The following is a 21,263-nucleotide window of genomic DNA, read 5'->3' on the forward strand; positions in this document are numbered from 1 at the left end:
TCCTTATAATGTGAACCCCTCACATATCTGGCAATAAACCTGTTTCTGATTCTGATAACTCGTCTACAATTCAGATAATTGTCAGTCCAACAGGTTTATAACATCGAGCAGAGCAGCATACACCGTCTGTATAGGCCAATATCCAAGTCATAAAGTGCAGAAAAGTTACCGTAGCGAATGGATAAGTGGAGTGACAAAGAATAAATAAATAACAAGTAGGATAAATAGAGACCTTAAAAGAAGAATGGAACCAGTAAGCAATAAGCTGCTGTTAACAGAATTTAAAAGCCTGATGGCAGAAGGAATAAAAGAGTTCCCATATGTTTGCTCTTCTAGGAGCAAGATAGTGCCACTAGGCATTAAAGAGAACTCTTGTTTAAGAATGTGGTCAGAGTGGTTCATGATGCTCTGAGCCTTCTCAATCACCTGCCTGCTTTTTCTCAGAGAGGTCAGGTCAGGCATCTGCACACCGGTGACCTTTGAACAAGTTTTTACAATGTTGTTCAAACCGTTTTTGTCTTTCACTTGACAACCCATAAAACCAGCAAATGAAGGAAAAGGTTAAAAGACTCAATAAAAGTACAGTAAAAAGTACAGAAAATACAATTTGAGACATTAAAAGAATTCAACCTTCACAGCAGATGAATACGCTGTTGGCCTCTTTTGCGATGGCATCAGTGTTTTTATCAAATTTGAGTTCAGAGTCAAACACTGTTTCTAAGTATGTAAGTGTCCACAATTTCAACACTTTCTCTGTGGATGGAACTGGCCTCATAGTTTGGCTGCTTTCCACTCCTGGGAACAAGTAACAATTTGCTATTGCAATTGCTATTGAAATTTCAGTACCAAAATTCATCACTCTTCCACCTAATCAAAAGTTCCACCAAAGTTGTAAGAGAAGAAGTGTTTTAAAAATAATACTTCACAATAGTCTACTTTTCAGTTCCTGGTGTTTATTACCTGTACAATGGTAAAAAAAACAACTGGTGTAAGTTGTCACATAAGATTTAACATGATCTGACTTTGTAGAAAAAGGTAATTAAAATCCCACCATTATTTAATATTTATGCACCCAATCATGTCATTTTTATTAATTGGTGAAAATAAAGATTAATGGATATGTCGAATAGACCTTAATTCTCTGGTGAGTGGTGACGATTCAATATTCTAATCTGTGGTGCTCCTTTTAACCCAGCTGGTCAGAGATCCGCTCCCTCATGCAGCATCTTTTCTTTTTGCTTTTGTTTCCTCTCTTTACGAGGCATCGTTGCACTGCAGAATACAAAATAGTGATTTATCAAAGATGAAACGTAAAAAATACACACATTTAAATTAACTATTAATATACGATATCCTGATTTATGGAGTGATGAAGTAATGCCATTATGTTGCCAAAGCGCCTTCCAAGGAAAAGGGTAATACACAGTTGGCCTATGCTGCTGCCAGCAATGAGTGGACAGAAAACATTTTCACCCATGACAAAATGTAGGTCTAACAGAATATTTATAAACGATTGTGAGAGCTTAGCTGTTTAGATGGAAATATGTGATATGGGGCAGCAGGCAGCTCTAAAACCCACTGCGCCCTATCTGCTCACCACCAAATAACACATCTATACATTGGATACCAAAGTGGAGTATTTAGCGGCTAAGGAGCCAGATACATCTTTTCAGGAGTTGGTGCATATCAAAAAAGAGCTTAAAAAAAAAAAAAAAAAGTGTCAGATCTACATCTGAAAGGTGGACAGACATGTCTCTAATTTTATTTGCATAGTGCCAAAATAAAATCATCTCAAGACACTTTACATAGAAACCTAACAAATCCATCATGAGTAGGCACTTGAGAACAGTGGAGAGGAAAATCTCCCTTTAATGGAAGAAACCCCCAGAAGAACCAGGCTCAGTTTGGATGGCCATTTGCCTCGATCAGCAGATAAATGTTAATTAGCTAATGTTGCAGACAGCAACATGTTACATGTTCTGCTGCCCCCTAGTGAATGATTTAATGCTTCTTTAAAGGCAAAGGCAAATTTATTTGTATAGCACCTTTCATACACTACGCAATTCAAAGTGCTTTACAAGGCATATAATTACATTAAAAGCATTGAAAAGAGCATTAAAAAATAAAGACATTTAACATAAAATAAATTTAAATCAAGTAAAGTAAATTAAAATAAAACATAAAAGCACATTAAGAAAACAAAGATAAACAATTATTTGAAGGCAGCAGTAAACAACAACAACAGTCCTGATTTGAATGAGCTGACAGTTTGAGCAGACCTCAGGTGTTCAGGAAGTTTGTTCCACAAGTGAGGAGCATAGTGACTAAATGCTGCTTCACTTTGTTTGGTTCTGGTTCTGGGAACACACAATAGACCTGTCCCAGATGACCTGAGTGGTCTGGAAACCTCATAGGGAACTAATATATCTTGGATATATTTTGGTCCACAACCATTTAGTGCTTTATAAACTAGCAATAAGATTTTAAAATCTATCCTTTGACTAATGGGAAGCCAGTGTAGTGATCTGAGAACTGGTGTGATATAGTCCAGTTTCTTGGTGTTTGTAAGGACTCTGGCAGCAGCATTCTGGATTAGCTGCAGCTGCCTGATTGACTTTTTGCTAAGACCTGTGAACAAGCCATTACAATAATCTAACCTACTGAAGATAAATGCGTGAACAAGTTTTTCTGCATCTTGTGTAGACAGAAAACCTTTTATTCTAGCAATGTTTTTCAGGTGGTAATAGGAAGATTTAGTGATGGATTTTATGTGGTTGTTAAAATTCAGGTCTGAGTCAATGATTACACCAAGGTTTCTGGCTTGATTTGTAGCTTTCAATGACATGGAGTCAAGGTGAGCAATAACCTTTGACCTTTCATTTTTGGGGCCAAAAACAATCACTTCTGTCTTGTCTGTATTGAGCTGGAGAAAATTCTGGCGCATCCATTCTTTGACTTGATTAATACACTCACATAATGAAATTAGAGGACTATAATCATGAGATGATACTGATATATAAAGTTGGGTGTCATCTGCATAGGTATGGTAGTCAATGTTGTAGTATCCCACCCACGCTTCTAGTCTATGAAGCAGCACATCATGATCAACTGTGTCAAATGCAGCACTGAGATCCAGTAGTACTAAGACAGAGGTTTTGGATTCATCATTATTTAAATGTAAATCATTTAAAATTTTAATAAGTGCAGTCTCTGTGCTGTGGTGTGCGCGAAATCCAGACTGAAGTGATTTAAAAAGATTGTTTTGCACCATAAATCTGTGAATTTGTTGAGAAACTACTTTTTCAATTATTTTTCCCAAAAATGGAAGATTTGATATTGGCCTGTAGTTACTGCTGAATCATCTAGATTAGGCTTTTTAAGAAGAGGTTTTATAACAGCAGTTTTTAAGGCCTGGGGAAACTGCCCTGACTGAAGAGAACTATTGACAATCTGCAATACATCTGGAGCTAAGCTGTTAAAAACATTTTTAAAAACATTTGTTGGTAAAATATCAAGGCAGCATGATGTAGATTTTAATTGTAGAAGCGTTTCTGCCAGAGCTCTGTGATCAAGGAGATCAAAATGTTCTAGATTCACTGGAGAACAAGTAGGCACAGGTGATATTGTCATGTTCCTAGGACTGCAGCTAGAGATAGTTTGTCTTTTCTTTAATATTTTGTCTGTGAAAAAGGCTGCAAAATCATTGCATGACTTTTTGGACAGTAGTTCAGAAGGAAAAGAGGGTGCTGGGTTTGTGAGTCTGTCTACAACAGAAAACAATGCGCGGGCATTATTGCTGTTTCTATTGATAACCTCTGAGAAAAATGATTGCCTTGCATTTTTTAGTTTTTGGTTATAGTGTTGAAGACTCTCTTTGTACAAGTCGAAATGAACCTGGAGTTAGGTTTTTCGCCACCTGCGTTCTGCTTGTCTGCATATTCTTTTCTGAATTTTAACCACTGTGGCTTTTCTCCAAGGTGACTTTGACTTTTTTCTTGCTGACAATACCTTGGTCCTAACTGGGGCAATGGAATCAATAACAGTCATAACTTTGGAACTGAAACTTCTTACAAGATCATCAACAGGGGCTGATGGCATGGTTGGTGATGGTGCAAAAGCCTGAATGAATTATTGCACAGGTCTTCTCGTTGATGTTCCGCTTTTTGACTACCTCTGTTTCACCTGTGTGCAAAACAGCAGGGGTGGTTATTTTAAAAAAAACACAGTAATGATCAGAAAGAGCAACATCGGTCACCTCCACCTCAGAAATATTAAGACCTTTAGAAATTATTAGATCCAGTGTGTGTCCCTTGATGTGTGTTGGATCTGTTACATGCTGAGAAAGCCCAAAGTTGTCCAGGATGTTCAAGAGTTCATTTGCACTTGCATCATTGAGATTATCAACATGGATGTTAAAGTCACCCACTAAAACAATACAATCGAAATCAATGCATACAATAGATAGTAATTTAGCAAACTCGTCAAAAAAATGTGCATTGTACTTTGGGGGTCTATAAATAGTTACAAATATTGCTCGACAGGAGGATTTGGTATGAAGAGCAACATATTCAAAGAAGTCAAACTTTCCATATATGTTTTTGCATTTGAGGCTATCACTAAATAAAATAGCAACTCCTCCTCCTTTCTTATGTATTCTTGTTTCACTCATAAAACTGAAATTTGGAGGGGTTGATTCAATAAGAACTGCATAAATACATAAAATACATATGTTTGACAGAGACCTGTTCATTTATGTGTTTCCTCTTTAATTTCAGGGCAGACACTGAATGTGAAAGCTTAAATGAGTACTCACTGAACAGTATGGGTTTTACATCCGCCACAGGTCAAACAAGCAGTTTTGTGGGCACTGGAGACTGGATATCGCCATATTGACTGCGCAGCCATCTATGGCAATGAGGCTGAGATTGGAGAAGCTCTAGAAGAGACATTTGGAACTGGCAAGGTAACACAGCTTCATTAAACTATATGAATGTTTTTGGTTCCATAACCCATAACAATATCTGACATGTTTTTATATATATATATATAGCCCCTGAGACGAGAGGACGTATTCATCACATCCAAACTTTGGAACACCCAACATCACCCAGAAGACGTGGAGCCTGCCCTCTTGAAGACCCTGAAGGACCTGAAGCTGGAGTACCTGGACCTCTACCTCATCCACTGGCCCTACGCCTTCCAGTGAGCTCACTGTCCACCAAGGTCCAATACTGAGTTAATTAACTCGTTATTGGACAAAGAAATATAATATAATAGCTTTTTGTTTTCTAAAGATAACGAGATAATTAACATGGTAGAAAACATACTGTTTACATACAGGATAAAAATATAAATATTTTGCAACTGTAGGATTTCAAAATAACTTGGTAAATATAAAAATGAATGTATGACACTGTATTTCTCTCACTATAAAGTAGAACTTGCAAAGAGAGACACGCTTTAAGAAAATAGAGATTTCAGATTGTCCTTGGTTGTCCTTTATACAAGGCTCCCTTTATGTGCCCCCTAGACGAGGAGATGTTAACTTTCCCAGAAAAGAGGATGGCACCCTGCTGTATGACGACATAGACTACAAGCTGACCTGGGCTGCTATGGAGAAGCTGGTGGGAAAAGGCCTTGTCCGCTCCATCGGCCTGTCCAACTTCAACAGTCGGCAGATTGATGATATCCTGTCTATTGCCAGCATCAAACCAACTGTGCTACAGGTACAGGGTATTTGTGACAATGACAAGTTTGTTTTTCGAGAGCACCAAACACATTATGCAAGAAGAAATCTCTAAAATGTTGCATAAGAGTCACACTGGTACACTGTGTTTTGTTTGGACAGGTAGAGAGCCATCCATACCTGGCACAAGTAGAACTGCTGGCCCACTGTCGGGACCGGGGCCTGGTGATGACGTCTTACAGTCCTCTGGGCTCTCCTGACCGGACCTGGAAACGTCCAGATGAGCCTGTCCTGCTTCAGGAGCCTGTGATCGCGTCCCTTGCAGAGAAATATAAAAAGTCCCCTGCTCAGATAATCTTGAGGTAATTTAACTGTTCAGTTATCTGCAAAGGTTTTACATTATAGCCAGATTTTTTCTCACAGGTTACATTTGACCTCTTTACAGAGATTTTAAAATTTAAGATCTTACACAAGTCTTAAATCATGGTTCCCAAACTAGGGGGACCTACTCCTTTAATTACAAAGGGAGTCACAGTGATGAGTAAATATAAATAATGTCTGATAGTACACAGCTAGCATGGAGAAGTTTGTGAAAATACTACCAAGTAAAGCAGATGTCACCAAAACAAAGACAAGAAAAGATGATGCATAATCTTGCCTTCAGCTTCACCAATCAAATTCAATTTTTTTTTTGTCACATACACAGTTATACACAGTATGATATGCAGTGAAATGCTTGCACAACTGCCTGTGACCTCAGTTAACGTACACATAAAGAAATAAGAGCACAAGAATAAGCAAAAGAAAGAAAAAATAACAAATGTGCCAAATATATAAGATAAAATAAACAATGAATTTGCAAGTGCAATTATAACTTTGCAAATAAATAATAAGATAAGATAAAAAATAAAATAACAGATTTGCAATGTGGATTAAAAAAACAATTTACAGTGTGCAGTATGTACAATACTAATATTGGCATATCAAAACAGTGTGGCGTGTCTCCAAACGTTAGCCTCTGACAGTATGAAGCTGAACAAGTTGGAGACTTTATGTCCCGAATACAAAGAAAAGCCAGTTGGTTTCTCTTTAGTCTCACTGTTACAGTTCTTCACATTTGGAGCACAACATGCATCACAAGCTATTTCCTAAATACATCAGAAGGGCATACATTTATGTCCATTTAACATGTTAAAAGTTCTGAGGACACATTCCATTGAAACTAAAAAAGGACACAAGATGTTTAATTGATGACACTTTCTTTTTTTACTGAAGGCCATTTCAGCTTGATATGTATACACACAAATACTGTAGGTGTCATTAAGATATATCTCATTACAAAGTTTGTCCACCAGAGGGCGATGGCAGGTTGACGTTTAACTGCAAAATGTCTCAGATTCATTATAATGTTAATTCTTTGTCACAATGAAAAGAGTAAAAAAAAAAAAGATCTGGAAGATCCATATCAAAATTGCTGTTTATGGTTTGAAAAACATATTTATTGTTATAGTACTCAAAGATTAATATCAGCCTCAAAAAATAGTCTCTTGGCACAATGAACTCTAAAAACAGCTGTGACTTTATCACAGTAACAGTGCATGCTTATACCCTCAAAGGAAGAGCTACTAAATTATGGCAGGGCTGGGTGATAATTCATTAATATCTTTTATCAGCTTTGTGGCATTCCAATATTATTGATCTGGGTAGGTTTTGTTATCTTTTTTTTTTTTTGAGGAATAACAAAGATTGATTTATATTTTTACAAATGGTTTTGTTTACAAAATGTATAATTATATAAAATGTATCATATAGTGGATACACTGGTATGTTGCCAGATTTCTAAAACTTTCTGTTATATACAAAAAGTGTTTTGTTAAATGTAAAGTTTTGTTACATTTGCAGGTGGCAGACACAGCGAGGAGTGGTAACAATCCCCAAGAGTGTGACACAGTCACGTATCAAAGAGAACATTCAGGTGCAGTGACATCTTTAGTCACAGCTGTTCATTTCCAAATAATTAGGCTTTTTAAGGTAATTCCATTAATGAGATTCTACATTCAGAATATGTTGCTATTCTGTGTTGTCAGGTGTTTGACTTCACCCTTGAAGCAGAGGAAATGAGAAGTATTACAGCCTTGAACAAAGGGTGGCGCTACATTGTGCCAATGATTGAAGTAAGTAGGCTTTATATACTATACTGTGTGTCTCATGGTTATTGATAGTGATAATCAAAGATAACGTGCCACTGCCCATCAAGTGTGATTTTGATGGTATAGAGGTTGTATTGCAAAATTACCTATATTGTCTGTCTGAAGCTTCTTCAAAATCCTAGGAATAGGTAGAATTTTCAATTTAAGGGATATTGGTACAAATAGTATTTTATCAGCAATTTGTTGATTAGCAAAGGTTTTAACAAATAGTCTAATAGAAGATATAGTAGACTTGCTTAAAAAAAGTACAGGTTTGATACAGGAGCATAATTATATTAATGAAGAACAGAGGGAAATGCATTCTTTTTGGTTTGGATGTTGCAGGTGGATGGAAAGCATGTTCCCAGAGATGCAGGACATCCTTACTACCCATTCAACGACCCCTACGAGGAGTCAAATTAACAACCTGAATTTGTGCCTTCAGCCATCCCATGCCACCACATCACCTTCCCTCAACATTTATCAATGTTCCTGGATCCTGCTATTTGCAATTGTCCTTAGATTATGTAAAATCCTGCAGTTTGTTCCATGTGAACATGTCAAGTTATTGAAAAAAAAAACTGGTATGACCACATACATACTGTATGTTATTTTTTAAATAAACAGTTTGTTACTTCACTTACAAGTATCATTAACCAGTTGATTATTTGTGAATGTCTGATGAAAAATATACAGTGCAGTCAGTAAGTATTCAGCCCCTCTCCACTTTTTCAATTTTGTAATGATACTACAATTGTTGAAGGCTGATACTTAATTGAAGTACTTTTGGCAGCAATTATAGCTTTACACACCTGAATTGGGGGATTTTCTGCCATTCTTCTTTGCAAATCCTCTCAAGCTCAGTCAGGTTGGATGGGGACTGTCAGTGGACAGCCATTTTCAGGTCTCTTCAGAGATGTTCAACAGGGTTCAAGTCAGGGCTCTGACTGCGGCACTCTAGGACATTCACAGGGTTGTCCCTAAGCCACACCTGTGTTGTCTTAACTGTATGCTTAGGTGCTTAGGGTCATGTTAGAAGGTGAACCTTCGGCTCAGTCTGAGGTCCTGAGCTTTGGGGAGCAGGTTTTCATTGAGGATATTTTGTTCCTTTCAGCTTTCCCTCAACCCTGTGATCCCCCCCTTTTTTTTATAGCTGTCTGCAGCTCTGTGCCTATAAACAATCCTGTCTCTGAGCGCTGCAGCCTGTTCCTTTGACCTCATGGCTTGGGTTTTGCTCTGACATGCATTGCCAACTGTGAGGCCTATGGAGAGGTGTGTGCCTTTCCAAAGCATGTCCAATAAGTTTTAATTAATTTTAATTTAATTTACCATAGATGGACTGGTGAATACTTTCTGAATGCACTGTGTGCACAACGTGGAGTTGAAAACACTATTATAATGCAGATGGAGTTTGTTTTAAAGATTTAGAGCAGTTGCATGGCCTCAAGCAATCAAAATTACTAAATGAAATAAAAAAATTATTTTAGCTATTCTGTTCCTCAATCCTAGATATTTTCTAGAGCCTTAAACCATAAAATTTTCAAAATACAAGATATTGAATTGTTTATAGCATAGTCGATCAAGTGTAATAACAAATCCATCCAAAACATGAAATTTATTCACACATTTAACAGCACGTGATTTAAAGCTGATGCCAATTTAAAACTAAATGTACAAGAATATTTTCAGACTGTAAAGACGTATGACCTTGAATTGCACATAAAAGTAAAGAGAATTCAGATCCTCAAGGTAATTCCCATGACTGATTAACAACAAATACAATTCTACCTATAGCAGAAAAGTACATTAAGGTATGCATAAAATGTATTTTAATAAGAAGAAATGGCCAAAGTCTCTTGTTCTGCACAAAAGGAGTTCAGTGATCCATTGCACTGCATCACAGCTGTCACATACAGTGGTAGCATCACATCTGCAAAACCTTCTCCATTGTCAGCTTTGAAGGTCTATGCTTACGGATGCACTGTGGATAGAAGGAATAAATGTAGATAAACGTATCTGTGTGCATTATCCAAAGGTTTCAGAGCCAAACTGTAATCATTTTAATCTAGTTTGGGAATTGAACCTAGTAAAAATGTAAATTAATTTTTAATTTTTTTTATTTTACAAGACACTGACTCATTTTCCACTATGCTACATGACAGACCACCTAGATCACTGTGGGTGTAAGTTGTGAAGTTGTGAATCAAATGCCACATCATATAGAATGTCATTGTATGTGTAAGTAGCATGCTTTACCTCCTTGGTGTCCTGCAGCGTGGTGTATCTGTAGTTTGGTGGTTCAAGACTCTGCACCAGGCTGGAGTGACGATAGCGGCTCCGTTCGATGAACTGCCTTGTCATGGCGAGCTGCTGTTTCAGCATTTCATTGAGTACAAACACAGCTGGGTTGTAGGTGCTAAGAGCTGATGGACATATGTGAAACACAGACATAAAAACAGAATCATCAGTACCAATGCTTTAGCAGTCCAAAGCACAAAGTACATTTGCTAGGTTTACTGTAAATACATGCAGATTTACTTGCAAGAGACTACCACTAGTGTGAAATGAAAAGCAAATAATTTACTAACTCACAAAAGCTTTCAGAGCGAAGCTATCTCCTCTTAACTATATTTACTGTAGCATAAAGACATACATAAAGTTAGTAACATTTTCAACCCACAGCATCCTATATCAAGTGAGTGCTTCTGTTTCCAAAGTGTATCCAAGGTCTGTAACACACAGTATCTAACCTTTTCATGTTAATGAAAGCTTTTGGAATTGCAAGTTTTTACTTCCTTCTGTTCATTCCACACAACATACAGCAAAACATTTTCTACAGTTTATAAAATACTGCAAACCCTAATATTCCTGCAAAGGATTTCCCAGAAATGCATGGTTACCTTCTTTTTACATTCCCAAAGTAATAAATTAAAAGGGCCATCTTGATGGAGATGGCCTCTCTATGAGTGCTTCTGGATTTCAAGGTGAATTTATGTGAAATATTGCTCTGTTTAATTGGGTCTAACCTTCCACTCTTTCTGCACTGAGAGTATGAACAGCCACTGGGGTTGGATTCATGAATGTCATACCCAGCACAGGGCCAGAGGTAGCCATACCTACAGAGAGGGAGAGTCAAAAGGGCAGAAACAGAAACAGCTATTTTATATTTTGTTATATGTCCGAAGTCATATTTCTTGTGTATGATTATTTTACCATCAACAGGCCACTGTCAAACGATTAACTTTGAAAAACTTATGGTATGGCAGACTAACCAGTGTACCATGTGGAGGTCATGGTATCAGGCTGTGTCTGTACTGCTGCCTCTTTTAAAACCTTTCTGACAGAAGCACGCCTCCTCGAGTGAGATGAAGTCTGGTTTCCATGTGATACTGAGGATCTGGAGCCCCTGCTTCTGCTGAGTGGCTCTGATCTTAGACTGTTATTAGAGGTTTGCAGCGTGCCAGAGTAACTCGTGTCTGAGAAAGTGCTTGAGTAATCATCATCTGTCCTCCCATGAGAATCCAAAGCCTCCCCTCTGACCTCTGATGCCACCTCCTCTTCATCTCCTTGCAAGTGCTCTGAAACCTGACTGGCACTGTAATTTTGCTCTGTCCTGCTCTCACTCTCAAAGTCACTTTGGTAGTCCAGCACATCCTCCTCCACCTGCTGCTGTTCCTCTTCCTTCCTCTCTTCCTTTGACCCTGGTGGATTCTGATGTCTGTTTGGTGATCCAGGAACAGGGGTGCTGTGTTTGCCTTGTCTCTGTTTAAGTAGGAATAAAGTAAGCAAAAGCTTCAGTGCCTCCAAGAGATTCGCAATTAAAAAGGGAAAGAGCTCCAAATTACTATAATTAAGGATATATTTGGCTCTTTACTGTTTCTGCTGCTGGATGTGGGGCAGGCAGCAAGCAATAGAATTATCAGAGCTTCTTAGATAAAAACAGCTGTCTGATGCTGAAAACAATAGAGTCCAGATACAGTAAATATCTGTAGCACAGATAACATTATATGTAAATCAACTAATGAGTATTGATTAGTGCAGCTTTAAACTAATCTGGATAAACTGGAGTTTTGCTTAAAACCTGTCAAGTTGTCAGACTGCTTAGTGTTAAATAGAATTGATGGCCAAAATGATATAAAAACATAAAACAAAACTTTCATATTAGCTTTAATGCAATAAATCATTTCATGATAGCACACATCCAAATAACACTGTACATCACATACATAACTAACTGCGATTTATTGTCATTTGTCATTACCCACCTTTCCTGGTGTTTCCTCTGTAAATCCTATGGCAGCAGGCACAAGGTCGTCTAATGTCATCACATTTGCCTTAAAGTCTGCAATAATATAGGATCATAGCTGAATTTTATAAAAGTGTAAATCCACACAGTCATTCATTAGGGATCCAAGACACACTAAAAGCACCTAGTAGGCCAAAAATTTGAAATTGAATGTTATTTTAGGCTACTCTATCAGTAAATACATTTTCACAAGCATAAAAATAGTGCCCATATGATGATGCCCTGCAAAGTAACTTTATTTTTGGTTATCCCATTCTCTATTAATTCTAACTCTGTAGAGAGAGAAAATATGTAATTTGTTGTCCATCTAGGATGTATAAGTTGACTAGTGAAGAATAAAATGTGACTGATGATTAAAAGCACCATGAAACCTCCTTTGTAAATATGATAAACATGCTGTGCATTTTGATGTCAATGAATCATTAAATAGGAAAACACAGACAGATTTGGAGTACACAGATTTTACATCCTACTGAGTCTTGCTCTTAGTTACTACAACAGTATCTTCTTTCCATCTCACCTTCAGATGAAACTAAACTCATCTCACTGTGGAGATCTCCAGAATCAGACCCCACAGGGAAGAGCTCCTCCAGAGACACCACTTCACTGAGGCTTGACACAGGGGACAGAGAATGCCACGGACTGCCTGCTCTGTGAGGGGAGTTCCGAGGCAAATGAGATGCACAGCTGTTAGAGGGGGACGGAGACAGCACGGAGGGGCTGAACTGGGCCTGAGCCTGGCCAGTGAATCGAAAAGGAGAACTGCGGCGAGAAGGAGAGGTGGGCGAGCGAGGGGGAGCTGTGTTGGAGGAGGATGGGGGATGAAGAGCAACTGGAGGAGGTGTGGAACAGACTTTCTCACTGTGTTTCCTAAACATCTGTAAGGGAGGAAAGTAGAGTGTTGCTTTGAACAGGCAAAACAGTGGCTGTAAATCATAAAACTGCAGACATTACCAGTTTTTCATATCATCAAATCATTAAAGCAGATGATTGCACTATGTAGTTTGTGAAAAAACTAAGACCATTATTAATGGTTTCGCCTATTTGTCATAATGAAGAATGTAGAGCTCTCCCTAATCAAACAGACAAAATAGCAGCATTGATAAAGCACCAGAGATTTCACCAGGAATACTACCTTCTATGCTCATATGTATTAATATTATTATTATTTGGGTTTGTTTTGGGTTTTTTTTGTATGCTCTATTTTACTATTTTTATGCAATTTTTTGCTCATTGTGATAACACCTGAATTCCCTTGCCAGAGGATCAAAGTGTTATCTAATGTAATGTAATCTAAAAATTGCATCAATGTACATTCTGAAACTTTGTTTAAAAGCTAGTGTCAGAAGAAACCGTAAAGTTCAGTACACAGTATTATGAAACTAAGTACTGTAGTCAGGAACTGGTACATTGCTTCTGACTCCATAGTTTATCACACTTCTCTTCATGCAAGAATCTGTGTGTACTGTTCTATTTGGAAGTCATGTCAAATATAAATTATGACAGCCTTGTAAAGGATAGTGACATTTGTAAGAATTTAAATCTGACCTGTGTCCAGTATACAATGCCTTACTGAGATGTAGTAACTACTTCACATGCGTGTAAATAAAAGAGGTTAAAGTTAAATGGTACCTTGTCCGACTGTTTCTTTGATGAGATTTTCTCTGGTCTTAACAAGCTGTTATCTGTTGAATCAAACGAATCTCCAAGCAGTTTCCTCATGTCCTCTTCATCACTTTCCAGACTCACACCACTCACTGCTCTCACTGACCTGGTCTCCAATCCTACCAAAGGCACTGCAGCACTGGCAGCTCTGGACCAGGACATGACACCAGCATCTGGGTTTTTCACTGAGCCAGCAGCACCGACACTGTCAGAAACTACATTTGCCTTAGTCTTGAGGAAACGTTTCCCCTTCACGCTCTGGTCATTGCTGAGCTGTGCTGAGACTGGTGCAGAGGTTTTCAGTGCCTGGGAAACTGCTTCTGGTGATGGTGAGATTCCCAAATCTGAGGTCAGATTATGAGCAGGTTTTGGCCCCTGTCTTGCCCGTTCCTGCTGCTGTTTGCGGTTGCGAATGCGGCTTTCAATTTCAGCCAGTTTACGCAAAGCAGCAGTCTGGGAGCCATGCTGGGAAGAAGACACATATCTGACCAGAAGGGATGAACAGGACGAATGAAGACAAAAAAACAAGTTCAGTTACATTTGAACTGAAAATATATTCACCCTGTACTCATCACTGATGCATCAAGCATTGTCTAACTGAATCTGTACCTTGGTTCAGGCATCTGCTGTATTTGGCCACTGTTTGTTGCAGGTGGTGGGGCCTTCTTCAAGAACCTGCTCCGTCCTCCTCCCAGAGAGCTCTGAGGCCTGTATTCCTGGCAGAAGAAAACAAGTAGCACTCAGACTGCATCACAAAAAGTGGAAGATTGATGTCAAATTACTCTTACGAACATCTCACTATCATCATTTATAAAGCTCTGTTGCATGTGTATTCTGAACAGTTCCACATCAATGAAGTTATTCACTTTGTTTGAATCTACGTCCTTGTTCCGTCCTGAAGAGGCAGAGCCCATGAAGTCAGCTCCATGCTCAGGAGCTAAACTTACTGAAGACACGTCACTCACATCTGAGAACAGAGTTTGGGTATTTGGGCGAACAGAGCCAACCACAGCACCCTACGGAGAAGTGGAGAATGGACAACTTTGTGGTTTTAAAGAATCCCGGGACTTGGACTTGCTTTACTTGCCAGTGACAGAAAACAAATAATTATGTTAACCTAGGTTCTGAACTCATTTACAATTGTGGACACACTAAACTCCCGGCGTGTACCTGTGTTTTGGTCGCAGACCCATGTTCGTTTGAATTCTTCTTCTTCGCGGACAACAGCTCCAGAGCTCGGTCCAGAGCAGCACTCTGCCCGCCTCGTTTCCACATCTTAAACCTACAGCTCTTCCCTTTCGCTGCTTCGCTGACACTTTATCCACTCGATATAGGAAGCTGCATGTTTACTGTATCAAGCTAACTGAGTGCAGCGTTAGTAAACTGCAATATGCCGTCCCGCCTTTTGAATTGAGTTTTGGACGGTAGTGTTAGCATGCCATGTTAGCTAGCTGCATACCTGGACGAAAAGTGCGTCATTGATTAGTTTAGCAGTTTAACATCAAGCGGTTCACCCAGTTTTAACACGTATCGCGTTGTTGTCTACTGTTTAGTTAGCGACCACTCTAGCGTCCCTCGTATCCATGGAAGAGCTTCTTCTTCTACTACTTCTTCTTCTTTGTATCAAGTCAGTTTCTCCCAGCGCCTCAATTGGCCATCGTGTATAGTGGCTGTTTGCACACGTTCTGTGCCATTTTAACATATTTCACTTGAATATCCGTAATTGCATTTCAGATATCAAAAAATTACATTGTGACTAGTCAAAGCAACAATGTGACTAGTCCCAGTTCAACCGTGATGAAGTCTTCAAAAGGCTGGTCATGAGGCACATCAAAGATCTGCAGTTCGCGTATCGTCCCAACCGTTCAATGGACGACACTACCACCACAACACTCTTATCTGGCTCTCACTCACCCGGACATTCAGGCTGTGGAATAGCTTTTCCCCACAAGCAATAAGACATACACATACACACACATCCAACATTGCATCTTTGCACACTTCAGTTATATTCAATGTTACATTGCACACTGTCACTTTGAACATTGCATGGACCTCTCTAATATGCTCTTCATTTGTTGTACTGCCCTTTACAGGGCATTGTGCTCTGGTCAGCGTTACTCGTGTTTTGTTTCTTACTGTCCAATGTGCACTGTCTGATGTTACTGAATGTTATCTAATGTTTACTGCCATCCTGAATGTCCTGCTGTTTTCACTTTGCTGCACTCTGGCACTTTATGTATAGTGTAGTCTTGTTTCTTTTGTACAGTACTAGTTTTGTACAGTAGTAATCTTGTGCTGCCTCATATTGTAGCACCTGGGGTTCTGGTGGAATGTTGTTTCATTTCACTGTATACTGTACTCTGCATATGGCTGAAATGACATAAAAATCCTCTTGAACTCCCCTTTCATCAGTCCTGGTCTCATCATGGTTAATTCCTGGCTTGGGTCACCCTAGACCTCAGCAAGGAATTGGCATTTGCTGCTCAGAGAGTAGAGAAACATTTTGCTCAAATTGCATTTTGCGTGGTGACTAACTGGATGGTATCTTGATGTCCCTGTAATAATTACGGGAGATCATCATCTTGCCACTTTGGCGGATGGGTGCATCATCCACCTTCGCCCTTCTTTTTCCTAAATTTATCAATCTGGAAACCATGAATTCCTCATCTTGAGAGGTTAGGATATTTGAATATTGTATTATCTGTTTCTCTGTCTCACTGCTGGTCACATTTTGATACTGAGATCACTCTGAAAGCAGTGACTGACAAGGGTTTATATGTTTGTTATATTAAACCTTTGTCTACTATGTCCTGCATAGTTCACATCAAATTATACCTCAGGGTAAAAAAAAAAGAACTTGAATGCGACACCACAATCATCTAATTCTACTGCAATTATTTTAAAGTGGTATAAAATGGATTTGAGAGTGTATGTTGGAGTGAACATTTTTCAGGTAATCCTTTGGTAATAATTGTGTGGATTTCAAAACAGTTTAATAGCAGATGATGACTCTGTAGATGAATAAAAATAGAATAAACTAATTTCCTGCTGAGAGAACTATTCTTGTAGCTTTATCTTATTCTTCAGGTCTAGACACTCCATGTTTTTCTTTCTGTTTTTTATTGTCTTCCACTGTGAGACACTGGTGTCTAACAGACAGAAGCATCTAATGTCCATCCTGCATAGCCAGGTTGTTCACAAAGTGAGCGTAAGTGCTCTGTGTTTGTGCCTAGACACAATATTTCTTAAGAAAATTTTGGAATAGAACTCAACCAGACCTCAGGGGCCCCAAAGGCTCCAGGTTTATGCTATATCACATGAGGCTACATAATTTGATTAATGACGAATCCTTTAGAAATGTATACCACTAAAGTGCAATATAAAGTATGGCAGGTTTTCTTGTAGCCTTGTGGTCTGAATCTGAATTTAAGACTAGAACATCTTTTTTAGTTTAGTTTATCTTAAGCTTGTGTATTGTGTTATTGTGTTTAGTTCACATCTGTATGGTTTCTTCTGCATGTAAGCTATTAAAATTCATAAAAGCTTGAGCAAGATAGTATGATTGCAGAAATGTATTCTGTGGAGTTCTGTGTGATACTGATAGCTCAAAATTGGGCTGGAGGAAATGGAGTGCAGAATATTCTTATATACAGTGATTCAGCCTGCATATGAGACTATGCAGCTGTGTAATAGTAAAAATCACCAAGCTCCACTATATGAAGTTCTGAAATTAATTTCAACAGAAGTCAGTAAAGGGAAAGTAATCACTTTCATATGGATACCAGCACACAATGTTATACCAGGGCAAGACAGGGAAAGTTTGTGATTGTCAGAAAAGTTCAGAAGCAAAAGATGATACAGAATAAGGTGAGGACAACCAGGATTAGAAGCAGGAGCAGGAAGCAAAATTGACACTGCACGTTATCATATCACACAGGAACTATGCAGAGGAAAGGCTAGAACTGATTACACTGTAAGGGTAGGGCAAGATGGTGGTATGGTGGTTAGCAGTTTTCCCCCAACAGCAAGAAAGTTCAGGGTTTGAATCCCATTCAAACTTCGGGCCTTTCTGTTTGGAGTTTGCATGTTCTCCCCATGTCTGTGTGGGTTTTCTCTAAATTACCCATAGGTATGAGTGTGAGTGAGTATTTGTCTGTTTCTGTTCTCAGCCCTGTGATACAATGGTGATCTGTCAAGATTGTACCCCACCTTTCACCCAAAATCAGCTGGGAATTGGACTATAGAGAAAGGATGGATGGAAATGGGGGAGAAGGAGAAGGATTTTGTTTGACAATTTGAGGGCTATAGGACTGATTAGGCACATAACAACTAATGCGTGGGTTGATGTGGACTGCAGGCAGAAGATGGAAGTAATGCAACAATAAGGATGCCAATCCCTGTTAAAATCTCAGGGAAGAAAATGATTGCTGAAAGATAAGGCTGCAACCAACAGTTATTTTAATTACCAGCACTTTTGATAGTTATTTTCATGAAAAACTGTTTTGTGTATAAAAAAAATCATCATTATTCCTGAAGCACAAGTAAACAAATTCAAACTGTTTTATTGTCTGACACTCAGAAACCCAAACATGTAGATTACAAAAGCTTGTACCAGTGTTTTGTTTTGTTTTTTGGCATTTTTTGTTTAATGGATGACTAACCAGTTATTAGTCTGTTATAAGTTAATTTTCTATTTAATTAACTGATCAATTAATAAATTTAGCTTGATTTTTTTAAAAACAGGAGTATGTAACAATTTAGGAGTGAAGTTGTACAGAGAATCTAGTTAGTTTTAGCTGTGTTAGACCAGACCTAATCTGGAGATGAGTTGTACAGAAACACAGCACAACACGGTGAACACGCAACCGGAAGTGAATTCACTGACCCAGGAAAGAGGAAACAGTTTCTGTTTGACCTAAATTGTTTGAATTGCAATTTGAATAAAGAGAACAAAAGCCTGTCTGTCTATTCTGACAAGCCATTCTGAACTGGGAATATGTTTGCTTTTGTAATAGAATATTATTTGAAACTTCAGATTTTCATTTGTAATTGTTTTACAGTGCTTTAGTACATTTCTCAGATTAGAAATAAAATTCTCAAAGCTACTTATTCAGTCTCCACATATACAGTTTTTCATTCTTTCCAACAAACTGCAGATGCCTTAACAATTGTGTTATTGCCTGCTGTTTCCTTCAGAGATCTAAATATCCACCATAAACATCATCAGTCTATACACTGCACACCACCACAAACAATAAAAATAAATCATCATCTATTTTTCCTCACCTATATCCTATAATGTGAAATGTGTTTGTAAAATGTGGGGATGTGTACCAAAATACAGAAAGTCCATGTAATGTGGCAGAGTACAGGTATTATTTGCATAAAGATATTCTTCACTGTGTCGCACTTGCATCAAGTGAGCAGGAAGTGATATGACATCAGTGTTGTGACAGCCAGGGAATAGATCCATGGTGGCTTAAATCATCTGAGCAGGCTCAACTGCAGCTCTGGTGCTACTCATAAAAAATACATTAAGTAAGGTCTGAGAAAATTTTAATTTAAAAACACTGGTCCAGATTCAAGACAGATCAGCATCAAAGAAAGACAGCGCACAAACACATGTAGTCTTGGCTTTCATAACTTTGGAAAATGCACAGATATGATTAAGAGGCACTTTAGCTGCCAGATTTCATATTACAAATACACTGATATTAAACCAGTCTTAAGTCTTAAATAAGCTTTGATAAAGAATCACATTACATGAATATTCTCCAAAATGTGATGAGCAGTCATGGCACAATATGAGAATTCACAATTGCAAATCACATCAAATCAAAACATAAGCTGCTCGAAGGCGTGAACATCAGAGTGACATCTCAGCTACATCTAGCTTGTGTTCCTTGCACAGCTTTCACACTTAACAAAGCACAAAATAATTGTAAATAATGCAGTGTTCCAAACAGTTGGGGGAGCTTGCATGTTCTCCCCCATGCTTGCGTAGGTTTCTCCCACATTCAGGAGATATGCAGGTTATGTTAATTAGCCCGTAGGCATAAATGGGATCACTCAAGATGAACTGTGCCTCACCTGGAAAGCAGACAACAGCAGACAGTGGTAGCAGAGGAGAGCCACAGAAAGCCAGAATCAAGACACTTTGCAACCTTTCCAACAGCCTTCACAGAAACACCATCCGTTAAATTAAACCATTAAACCAGAATAAACTAATCAGCCAAAACTACAGCATTCAGCGTTACCCTTTCACATTCATTCTTTTAACAAAATAAACCTTCATCATGACTAAAAAAATGTTTCAATTTAAACAAAAATGAGAAGTTTCAGTGAAGGTGATAATATTTGTGCTGTGGTTGAACTGCACTGCATTATACAGAGGGGTGGTGCTGTTATTTCACCCAGCGTCAGTGATATATTGGGTAGAAACAAATAAGAGTCTATAGCCATGGTCTGTTAAGCTGTGTACTCAGGCACTGTACTTTTCAATAAATGCTGAAAATATGCTAAGATGCTCACAGTTACAGCATTAAAATGCTGATCCCAAGAACGTATATTGTTTTACCAAGTTCACAGTTTTAGTTTGTTCTTTTTAGTTTGACATTTGCAAACTAGCACTACCACATTAGAAAATGTTTACTTTGTGGAGATTTTGGACAAAGTAAAACTTTTATCTGAGGATGGTGGTTGATGAAAAAAATTAATCCTGAGCGGAACATGTACCGTGTGTGTACCACTGTGCACAATATGTGGGTGGCTGCAGAGATTTTGGACCAAGAGCCCCTGGTAATCTCGAAGGAGGAGGCATGTGGGTACCACAAATAAATGGTCTAAAAGTATCCATATAGTGGGACTTCCAGTGTCATTTGAAATGAAACAGAGACATGATGCAACTGAAATGTGATATAGCTGCATCCAGTGAAAATATGTAGTTAGGGTTGCACTTTGAAACAGTTGGGGGAGACAAATCATCTAAAGAAGAGAGAGATATATCGTGATTTGTTCCCCCAAATACAAGCTCCAAAAACACTGCAGCCAACAAGTCTCATAATGCACTCAACATACATACGCACAGCTTCCCCAAATGCTCCTAACTAGTAACAGATTTTCTGTTAGAACTGTAAAGCCTCAAGGCCAACCTTAGAATTAATGACACTCATGATGAATAAACCTATTATATATCTGGATTAACAACTTGTGCAAAATACATTCATTCAGTTTCTCTGATTACTGACTTTATCTTTTCCATCAGTGTGAAAGCTGTTTGTAACCTTCTGGTTAAATGTGGGGAAACCTGAACAGGCACAAACACAATACAGCTAGCTGAATTTTATTGATTGTCAAATTCACTATGCCTCTCATGTTCAACAAAAAAACCTTATTAATGTCAGTTGTCACCTTT

At 38.4% G+C, this 21,263-nt stretch overlaps 2 protein-coding genes across 8 annotated transcripts in view; one reads left to right on the forward strand and one right to left on the reverse strand.

Annotated features, from left to right (window-relative positions):
* The window catches only part of akr1a1b (aldo-keto reductase family 1, member A1b (aldehyde reductase)), a 13,090-nt gene extending 4,572 nt beyond the window's left edge, over positions 1-8,518 (forward strand). For all 6 annotated transcript variants that reach the window (XM_026305278.1, XM_026305279.1, XM_026305276.1 and 3 more), the window contains exons 3-9: positions 4,844-4,963; positions 5,051-5,202; positions 5,531-5,726; positions 5,849-6,048; positions 7,589-7,661; positions 7,774-7,860; positions 8,221-8,518. In XM_026305278.1, coding sequence (XP_026161063.1) covers positions 4,844-4,963; positions 5,051-5,202; positions 5,531-5,726; positions 5,849-6,048; positions 7,589-7,661; positions 7,774-7,860; positions 8,221-8,298 — 906 coding nt within the window. In that variant the 3' untranslated portion in view covers positions 8,299-8,518. The remainder of the gene's footprint in view (positions 1-4,843; positions 4,964-5,050; positions 5,203-5,530; positions 5,727-5,848; positions 6,049-7,588; positions 7,662-7,773; positions 7,861-8,220) is intronic.
* A 604-nt stretch (positions 8,519-9,122) lies between these two features.
* Positions 9,123-15,665, reverse strand: c4h19orf44 (chromosome 4 C19orf44 homolog). 2 transcript variants are annotated; one of them, XM_026304577.1, is made up of 10 exons: positions 15,017-15,665; positions 14,713-14,862; positions 14,456-14,562; positions 13,814-14,330; positions 12,702-13,059; positions 12,141-12,217; positions 11,148-11,637; positions 10,902-10,991; positions 10,132-10,298; positions 9,123-9,856 (listed from the first exon to the last, which is right to left on the reverse strand). In XM_026304577.1, exons 1-10 carry the CDS (start codon positions 15,119-15,121, stop codon positions 9,800-9,802), a joined length of 2,118 nt encoding a protein of 705 aa, XP_026160362.1. In that variant the 5' UTR covers positions 15,122-15,665; the 3' UTR covers positions 9,123-9,799. The 2 variants fall into 2 exon arrangements, with proteins under 2 accessions (XP_026160362.1, XP_026160361.1); XM_026304576.1 differs by having other exon boundaries at positions 9,123-10,298.
* Positions 15,666-21,263: the final 5,598 nt, after the last annotated feature.

Source organism: Mastacembelus armatus, chromosome 4 (genome assembly GCF_900324485.2).
Source record: "Mastacembelus armatus chromosome 4, fMasArm1.2, whole genome shotgun sequence".
Classification (NCBI taxonomy): domain Eukaryota; kingdom Metazoa; phylum Chordata; class Actinopteri; order Synbranchiformes; family Mastacembelidae; genus Mastacembelus; species Mastacembelus armatus.

Excerpts from the sequence above, each read along its gene's own strand:
- c4h19orf44 (XM_026304576.1), bottom strand. The coding sequence starts at position 15,121 with ATGTGGAAACGAGGCGGGCAGAGTGCTGCTCTGGACCGAGCTCTGGAG. Across the intron at positions 12,218-12,701 it reads GAGTTTAGTTTCATCTGAAG|ACTTTAAGGCAAATGTGATG; the intron begins GTGAGATGGAAA and ends ATATTATTGCAG. Across the intron at positions 10,299-10,901 it reads CAGTGCAGAAAGAGTGGAAG|CTCTTAGCACCTACAACCCA; the intron begins GTTAGACCCAAT and ends TATGTCCATCAG.